At 35.8% G+C, this 10,487-nt stretch overlaps 1 protein-coding gene across 1 annotated transcript in view; it reads right to left on the bottom strand.

Annotated features, from left to right (window-relative positions):
• Positions 1 to 10,487, bottom strand: part of tgm1l1 (transglutaminase 1 like 1) — a 29,253-nt gene extending 18,766 nt beyond the window's left edge. The window contains exons 1-3 of the mRNA XM_079876100.1: positions 10,366 to 10,487; positions 1,105 to 1,391; positions 822 to 1,013 (exon numbers count right to left, since the gene is read on the bottom strand). Of these exons, the coding sequence (XP_079732226.1) occupies positions 822 to 1,013; positions 1,105 to 1,390 (478 nt within the window). The 5' untranslated portion in view covers position 1,391; positions 10,366 to 10,487. The remainder of the gene's footprint in view (positions 1 to 821; positions 1,014 to 1,104; positions 1,392 to 10,365) is intronic.

The following is a 10,487-nucleotide window of genomic DNA, read 5'->3' on the forward strand; positions in this document are numbered from 1 at the left end:
TGCGGCTTGAGAGAGAAATTTTAATACCACAGATGTTTAAGCCCTTATCAGTGAGACGAGATGAGCACTCCTGTTGTGTTCTTGAGTCTGTAAATACTCATTTCAAATAAGCAGTCAACAGAAACAGTAGAAAGAAAGACTATACTTGAAATAATCACAATGTGATATTTTTGTCCATGAGAAAATGTGTAGGGGGAACTGGGGCTATTGTCACACATTTTACTCTGGTAAATGTTTTTTTTTTTTTTTTTCTGAATGTTTAATACCTTGAGGTCTTGACTATAAAATCTCTGAATTTAATTTTTCCACATAAAAAGGGAAACATTCACTGATGCTCCAGAAGGAAACACAAAGCATTAAGAGCCCCCGGAACATTTTTGAACAGGATGAAGATTTTTCTTATTTTGTTTAAATATAAAAAAATTTCATTTAGTACTGCACCCCAGAAGCAACAAAAGATACATACATGTTACCCAGAAGACAATGTACAAATGACCTTGATCTTCAAATTCAAAAAGTTTTCGCCCCCAGGCTCTTAATGCATCATGTTTCCTTCTGGAGCATCAGTGAATGTTTGAACCTTATTTAATAGTTGTGTTTGAGTCCCTCAATTGTCCTGAGTGTGAAAAGATAGATCTCAAAATCATACAGTCACTGCTGGAAAGGGTTTAAATATGCAAAAGATGCAGGAAAGAGGAAGAATTTGAATCGATCAATCAATCTACCATCTATCTATCAATCCCATGGTTTTTACTTTATGTTTGAAATCAACATTCAAAATAGATAAAGCACGTATTTATGCGACTTCTCTTCACGCTCACCTGTCTTCAGTTCCAGGTGAAGTTTATCTGTGTTTGGGTTGAAAGGTCGTGAGAGCTCAAGCTCCATTTGAAACGTCTGTCCTCTGCGGATGATGAGCTGGTCACCATAGTATTGATCCGTGTGATGCTCCTTCTTGTTCCGATCAGTTTTCCGGCTGAGCAGATCCACAGAACGCACTGCTAGAGACAACTCTGATGGGAAAAGGTGGAGAAAAAAGATTGAATTTGAGGAACGTCAGATGAGGTTTTTAGTATTTTGACTGTCTGAGACTGAGCTTCTCACCGTTTAGTTCTGTATCACCGCTAGGAGGAACTGGAGATGCCGGCTCTTCTTTTTCTTCATCCCCGACAACCACAGCATCCTTTTCAGAGGTCAAATCATACGAGTTGCTCTGTTGCCGGAAGCAACATGGACAAGCCTTCCGTAACCAACGTCGACATCCGCTCTCGTCTTTCTTCACTTTGGCCTCGGTCTGTCTCTCAGGGACGGCCAGACCATTGCTATCAGAAACACCGTGGAAACGTCCGACAGCGGAGTTATCTCGGATTGACCGTCTTTCTCCTGGCATCCTGAAAGACATCGTACAAAGTAATTAATACATGGAAAATCAAAGACTTGATGCAAGTGAAATGAGCAGACAATATAAGTTTCACAATGACATTGGTTGATAATGATTAATCGGTGAAGCAAATTCAAAGAGGATACAAACAAGATCTCATTAATCAGAGAGCCAAGAGTGAAGTGAATATATCATTCATAGGGTTAAGCATTAAGCATTTGCATAATGCTTCTGTCAAGATATAAAACAGTTCTCAACTTTGAAATGGAACAAAAACAAGTTAGAGATAGATATGGGCCTGGCTTGAGGAAATGTAAAGTGTGAAGTTTTAGTTTTTGAGGTTAACACAAGACTATTTCCCCTGCTTATGTTCTCTAGCAATACGCATGTAACTGATTAACACTTTTTGTAGGTGAATAAGACTTTAACATTTGCACAAAACAAAATAAAAATGAAACCAAGGGTCATACATATGCATCCAGTATGAATCACACATAAGATAAATGCATAATGCAATAATGCAATGTAATTGTTTCTTTTTGTATTTTCCCATTCAAGACTGAATTTAAATGGTGTTTAAAGATCATGCTTGAAGTAAAACATTTGCACAAAATAAAAATTAGTATACAAAATTGGTTTAAAATGCAAAATATGTTTTTATGATGATAACTGGATGCATCTCATGGAATTAAACATAGCAAAAATGCATTCTACAATTAGAAAAGTTAAATCATAGTGAATATGGTTTCCCATACTAGTTTTTTTATGCATTCATTTGTCTAGGAACAGCACAAAACAAAAAGATTCACATAATTACTCTCTAACGACGACCCCTTATTTTCCCTAAAAAACATAAAATAAGATATACACACACACACTTTATAAGTTTTCTTATAAGGCTTTCTCCCATGTCATTTAATCAAAAAGTGCATGAGTTAAAGCCACCATGCAAAGGAATAGTCCACATACATCTGCGTTTCTCCAGTGTTGTTAAAGTAATTGCCTTTTTGGTCATGAGCTGTAAACTTTAACATGCCGCTTAAAGATACTGGAATTTCCCAGCATTGCTTCCACCACCAGATACTATGTCTCAGATTGCCATTGCCAAATAAACATCAGTAATTATTCCCAAATGATCAGTGATCGGTAGTTTTTTGGTGCAAAATAGATTAATCAAGAGGATCAGAAATGCTGACGTCGCATGTGCGTTCTGTCCCAGTGACGCTGAGTAAACGTTGAAAATTGAAAATGAGAACCATGTGTTTTCCTCCCAATGGCCTCGTGCTCTCCTCCTTTAATCTCCACAGCATGTTTTCTTCTGTTTTCTGAAGACATTTCTCACAATTACCAAATTCCAAACTCTCAACAACCAACCAGCAGCATTTCTGAGACTCATTCCCTTCAGTTTAACAAACCAGACACGTCTCTACATTCTCTTTAACATCTCAACGGTTTCTCCTCAACTGCAAAGAGATTGAATGGACAGCAAATTGAGACTTATTGTAGGATTGTTCTCATCAGAATTTTCTCTTAAAACCCCAATAATCTCTTTTAAAACTCTAGAGGAGACTAAAGAGATAACAACTATAGCTCAATAGCTATGTTTCCATCCATATATTTTTTTTTTGTTCGTTTTGGGATATTACATTACATATTTGGCAGACACTTTTATCCAAAATGACTTACATTGCATTTCAAGGTAAATGAAAATTCAAGGTAAATTTCATATGAAAGCTGCATAAATAGGCTTTCCAATGATGTATGGTTTGTTAGGATATGACGAGATACAACTATTTGAAAATCTGGAAGCTGAGGGTTGAAAAAAATCTAAACATTGAGAAAATCACCTTTAAAGTTGTTCATGTTCGTGATTGTGCTGCATTCACTCACTAAAATAAATGTTTTCTATATTTATGGTAGGAAATTTACTAAATATCTTCATGGAACATGATATTTACTTAATATCCTAATGAATTTTGGCATAAAAGAGAAATCGATAATTTTGACCCATACTATGTATTGTTGGCTATTGCCACAAATATACCCGTGAGACTTTTGACTGGTTTTGTGATCCAGAGTCACATTTAGCAAAAAACGTCCTACGGTTTACCAGTTTAATACAGCCAAACACACACAGTTCTGCTCATAAGTTTGCAGCTGTATATGTGATCATGTGCAGCACAAGAATGTGTGCAATGCTGCTCTGGATGAGTGTAAGTCACTGAAGCCTGTAGACTACGCCATTAACACTACAGTTACAGGACAGACTACAGAGGACAAATGTGAATCTGCTTTATTGTTTTATTCAATTAGGAAATATGTACCCATGACGAGATGAGGTTGAACTGTGATGTCCTGAGACCTTTCACAATGCGTGATGAGTCGCCTCAAGCTTAAAGATTCTCAAAAGAGCCATTGCTCATTCAAAGACTTCATTCAAGCAATTCTCTGTGTTCAACCAACGAACCGCCCCAATTTCCTAAACACAAGCCTCAAGAGGTCACAACCTCTATGGCCCTGGAGGCACAAAGTGAGACAACACTGAGAGGGTTATATCGGTCAAGGAAGGCGAATCTGTGTAATGTGAATTTTATAGAATAGATCTTAAAGGGTTAGTTCACCCAAAAATGAAAATTCTGTCAGTAATTACTCACTCTCATGTTGTTCCAACCGCGTAAGACCTTCGTTCATCTTCGGAACACAAATTAAGATATTTTTGATGAAATCTGAGAGCTGTCTCACTCCTCCATAGGCTTCTAGGTGACTGAAACTTGCTGGCCCAGAAAAGTTATTAACCCTCTGGGGACCAAGGTGTTTTTGGGGCCCTTGAGATGTTCTGACATGCCTTGACATTTGTGCTTTTTTCAGTTATTTATAAACATGTTAATGACAAAGGTGTAAATTCACTATATATAGCACAAACAGGGCTACCATAATATGCGAGCAACTTGTATGTAGATGTTTGTATTTTTAAGAGAATAATGTTTATGCGTGGTTATTGGAAAAAATAAAAATGAAAGTTGCTGAATTAAGACCACAAAACACATATTAAATATGTGTCCACAAGACTTTTGACTAATGGATGTGGTCCCTTTGAGTTCTAGCTTCAAAATTATATGAAAATAGTCTTGCTTTATCGTTCACAAAAAAAAAATACATTGATTTAAATGGTGTAAAACAGGTTTTGCTTGGAAAGCCAATATGCGAGGGGGAGGAGTAGTTTACACCCACTCTGCATAATGACTCTGCCTAATGAGCCATTCTTTCAGGTGTGACACTGACTGAGCCACAATGCAAGGACAAAGGATGTATTTAGAAGAAGACTTATATTGACCATTTAAGATTTTGCTTACATCTCTCTTGTAAATATGTTTTGCTATTTTATTAAAAATGTTACAATTACAACAATAATTACAATTTCAACAATATTTCAAGTGTACTCTTTCTTTGTAAAAAAGAAAAAGAAAAAAGATTATAGGCCTATATTTTATCATATGTATTCATTAGTTTGAATATAGCCAACATTGGAACATCTAACATCTTAGTCTATGACTTTATTTTTGACAAATATATATATATATATATATATATATATATATATATATATATATATATATATATATATATATATATAAAACGTTAGATATGAGCAGAAATTGCTAAACAAAAGCTTATTTTATGTGGCAGTATATTTTACAGTAGCCTAAAAACTGTACCCAAATCTAGTCAACAAGTGACTGACTGTAACGTTGTTTTTATGAAATATTAGGGCATATAAATGCTAATTTGCAGTTTAATACGTTGCTTATACAAATACATTTTATTTCAACATATTCCAGTCGATTTTTACTCATCTCAGTAGGCTATAGCAAAGCAGTTTATTCTTTCACACACAGACGCGCGATTCAAACAGTCTTTACAAATATGTACCCTTCATTCATCTCACAGAAAGGCGAGTCATATTATAGAAATGCGATTCATCTTTTTGCGGTTTGCATAGGCCTACACTAACGTTATTCCATAACGTTATTCCACACTTGAGAAAAGAAAACAGCCTACCTCACTCCTCAGCGGGATCTGCTCCTCATATCAGGATATATTGTTCCTCATATCAGCACTGTTCTGAGGAATCTTTTCTCCATAAGGTAGGCTATAATATAAACAATATAATATAGCCGCTATATTATGCCTCACTCGATCGCGACGCGCTTTGTTTACAGCTGATGTGGGCGTTTCACAGATCTTCAATAGTTCTCAGAATTTGCGTTTGAATAGCACGCGCTCTCCGGGGAGTGGTCACATTACTGTGAATTAGCTCGTAATGAGCTCGACTGGAGTCGCTCTCTTTTTATACAGATTACAGAAGATGAGAATATTTGTTTTTTATATAAGTTACTTCATTTAACAGATGCGATCTCAAGCTTTATGCCCGTGGGTCTGTTTGCCTGTTTGACTGAATTTTCGCGGAGTTATAGATCATTTTCGAACGCGTTTCAAATGGGAGTTTACTGACAGTGAGAAGGCAGAAATCGCATCATGTTAATTTTTCTTTATTTGTCAAAAAGCAAAACACTTTATTTTTATTGTGAGTATACAGAAAAAAAATAGAAACTGAACAGGATCGTTTGATGTATTACACGAAAATGAAAGATCAAAATTAACAGAGCATTTAGTGTTTATTTTCATTGCTAAAAAAAAAAAACGAGCAAAACGCGCGAGCGCGTTTTTGGTCCCCAGAGGGTTAAAGAGATCGTTAATATAGTCCAAGTGACTACAGTGGCTTAATCTTAAGTTTATAAAGCGACGAGAATACTTTTTGTGCGCAAAAACAAACAAAAATAACGACTTTATTCCACTATTCATTTCCTTCTATCTGGGCCTCGAGTTGGTTCACGTAGTGTTTTTGCGCAGCGCGTCTGTGTTGCACGTCACCACGTAGGCTCACTATTGGCCGACGCTGGTCATGTGTGTGATGCGTCTGACGTGCAACACAGACGTAATTTGTTGCAGATGCTCATATTTATATGCCTACAAAAAAGTAAGAAATTCTGATTAATGAGATCTTCATAACTATACAGCAAGATTTCAATAATTCATAGCAAAAAGACACCTGATCATGGATTTTTTTTTTTTTTTTTTTTTTTTTTTACAATTATTAAAAAAAACTTCTTACTTGCTAAACAAAAGTCTACAATATCAGGCGACAGAAAGCATGTAGAATTGTGGACAATGTTTTTTTCAGCAAAGTTTTGATTATGTTGATAATTTAGGGGACTTTAGATATGTGCATTAGATATGATAGGCTTTATAGGGTTAACGATATAACATACCAAAAGATACCAAAGGTATCAAAGAGATCTCAATATTTCATCAATGATCTGTGCTGTTATGCACATTCCTTCTATAGCTCTATACACTTACTGTATGACTATTTTGACTTCAACAAAGGACTTTTAGGAGAAATATCTTTGCTGTGTTTCAGTTAAGCATCAACTATGACTGAGAACAGTTAGGTCTCATGAGCTATATAAGAGCAGCACATTTTTCCACTGGGTGTCATGAGATGCCACAGGGATATATGGATGTTAAGAATGAATCTTACATGTATACATAGACAGCTATGATCGGAATGCTAGAATGCATACTCAAGCCTGACCTGACCTGACCTCTCCAATGCAGGACAGCCTTTCTCACACATCTGCTCTCTCTAAATCATGATTCACTGTGACCCATGAACCCTGCTCACTAATATAAGTTTTCCAAAAATAAAACTGCCATTAATCCCATTCTTTTAAACTTCCTATTCATCAAAGATCCTAAAAAAAAAAAAAAAAAAAAAAAATTAAAATGTACTACGGTTTTTAAACATTGATAATAATAAGAAATGCAACAAAAAAAAAAAAAAAGATTTCTGAAGGATCACAGGAATAAATTACATTTTAAAAAATATATTCACATATAAAACAGTCATTTTAAATAGTAATTACATTTCACATATTACTGTTTTGAACAAATAAATGCAGCCTTGGTGAGCATGGGAGACTTCTTTGTAAAATCTTACCAACCCTAAACTTCTGGAATTGTATATGCCCACTTTTTTTGATAGTGTGTGTATGAGGGCTAATGTAACTCCAGCAGCCTGTCTAAAGCCAAAGATAGAGCGAGCAACTGACAAATATGTGCACATGAGAGGGGCGGCGGCTGCAGATCTACTCCTCTGAGCTGTATTTAGATTTTAAAGGGATAGCCTAGTTTACCCCCAAAAAGCGAATTCTCTAGTCATTTATTCACTCTAATGAGCCCCAAACCACTTTTTTCTTTCGTAAAGCACAAAAGGAGATGCTAAGCCGAAAGTTGAAACTGCTCTTTTTGGGACAAATGTAAATACATTAGCTTTGTGTAAGGAACAGTCTCACGTTATTCACTTGAAATCATCTCATTCACTGTTAATAGTTTGATGTCAATGATGGCTCGAATATGCAGAAGCATAGAGCTTCAATTTCAGTCTGTCGTTCTGTGCAAAACAGCTGACTCTTTTTGTATTCCACTAATCATATGGAAACAACATAAAAGTGAGTAAATTATGGTGTATATTGTCATTTTGGAGTGAACTATTTGACAAAAGCAGTGCACACGTGTGTGTTCATCTTGTATCTTGGTTTACACATCCAAGTTTTATATGGATGCCAGTTATTTTAATTTCACACCACAAGGCACATTTGGAGGGCCAAACACCCAACTCGGATACTATGGATACGTCCCAGACCGTTACACCTGGCAACAGAGTTATAAACACAATGAAAATAAACAACTGAAGGCATAAGTTCACACACCTAATGAAGTCATCATGTGACACACCTTTATTCCTCTATTCTTCAAACTTTCATCATTTCTATGATGCAGTGACTGGGTTTATCAGCGGTTGAGAAAGAACTTGACTCAACATGCCATTCTTACATCACAGCAAATAGATGTTTTAGATAAGTTAATGTTCTAGTTCATCACAGCTATAACAAAAACATGTTCTAACAATCTTTTGCAAACATTCCCATTAAGTTATGAAAACATTACTTCTGAATGTTCTCTGAACGTTTAAAAGGTAAAAAAAAAAACAAAAAAAAAACATTTTAAATAGTTTTTTTTTTTTTTTTTTGGTTATGCGAAAGTTCAGGAAACGTTCCATTTTATTACTCAGAAAACATTATGGGAACGTTACTTTTGAATGTTCTCTGAACATTCTGAAACAAGTAATAACATTTCAAATATGTCAGACGAATGTCCAACTAAAACGTTTCATAAACAATATAAATAACGTTTTTGTGCGTTTTGAGTTTTGATTGAGTTTGATTTTGATTTCACGATAAGTTTAAACAAATGTTCTGTTAACGTTACAGGGAGAATTTTTGAGAATGTTCTGTTAGCTGGGATCACCTTGCAACCAATCAGAACACCCTAGCTTGCTGGGTGGTAATGGTTATCCAAGCAATCACATAGCAACAACCTGACAACCACCCAAAACAGATTTTTTTGGATTCTACCACTTTTTTTGCACCACTGTGGTTCACATCAGGATGTGTGTGCATATGTGTTGATTTTGGCTGTCAAAACCAGACCCTTATTGTTGGAATGCAATAGGGCAGGAATGGTTAGGTCAGATAAGACTCAAACACTCCAAAACTGCTGCTATAAAATTACTTTACCTTTCCTTTCCAGAGGGTTTAAAAATGTCTCTTGGCTCTCTATTCAGTTTATGAGTTACTAAACATAACATTCACAATATCCATCCAACAGAAGTTTAGTTTGAGGGGAGAAGATCTTGACAGAGAGTTTTGCTATACAATCAAATTTATAAATGTTTGAAAATAACTAAAGCACAAGAAACACGTGCATATGAATGGAAAAGTTAACAGAAAACAAATAATAATTCTGTCATCATTTTCATCATTTTCTCCATTGAAATGAAATGTTTGTCAATGATAACTGAGATAGATGCTAAACACATAAAAGTTCATGTTTACAGCCGTCGGTGGAGTCATGAGGAGAAGAGCACATGATAATCACACTGACCAGTTATGTGGAATACACAAAATCCTCCTTCAAATGGATGCCCAAGAAAAAAATTCTTGAAAGCAGCAGCCTCAAGAAATGGGACTAGTAAAATAAACAGATACATGTAAAAAGGAAAAACAGCAGGAAAGGCTTTTAAACCATCAGAATCTAACTCACTCATTTATGCAGAAACCAGGGGAGAGGTATGGAGAGATACAGATCTCAGGTTCTGATGAACCGAAGTATCTGAACAATGTGAGGAGCTTTTTGTTCAGTTCCCCACCCTATCAAATCAGAAACAGCTGGAATCCATAAGCAAAAACATCTGGAAACCATGCAGTCAGTGTCCAGCGTAGCTTTAACTGTGTTTCTAGCCAAACACTGACATACAGTATATCCTATGTAGATCCCAAAAAATATTTGCACTCATAAGAAGTATGAGTGTCATTGCATTATGCATCTGCTCTTAAAAGCTGCATAAACATTTGCACAGAACTTCACTTAATAATGTTTTGCTCGAAGGCTTGATATTTTGCCAAACAATGAAATTACATTCAGACATGTGTGATTTCAGTCCAAATACGTGATGCACTGCATATCCTTGAGGCATATTAGACAATTGCATACCCAAAAAAAGAATAACTGTGGCTTGTAACTGTGGTTTTAGTTTCCCTGTTCTCAAAAGTTCACACATCAGTCACCCAAACGAGACTACAAATACATCGTGAAAGTGCTACGGTTCACTTAAACATAAACATACGCAGTAATAGTTACTATAGACTAATTATGGATGATAATTTGATCTGCAGAACCGTAAACCTTGGAACGCAAGGCGCGCGAGACCACGCAAAGTCAAGTAATACTTCTGCACAGATCAAACACGACTGACAGTAAGTCATTGAACAAAAAAGAAAAGAAAAAAGATTTCGCCTTACTTTAGTAAACTGGTTTTCTTCACGGGATTCCGATAGTGTTCTTCAAATGAGTGCAGAACGCAAAACTCGCAGCAGGGTCAGATCAACACTGTACTAAGACTAGCACATATAAACCGCGTTCA

Source organism: Squalius cephalus (genome assembly GCF_949319135.1).
Source record: "Squalius cephalus genome assembly, chromosome: 7".
Classification (NCBI taxonomy): Eukaryota; Metazoa; Chordata; class Actinopteri; order Cypriniformes; family Leuciscidae; genus Squalius; species Squalius cephalus.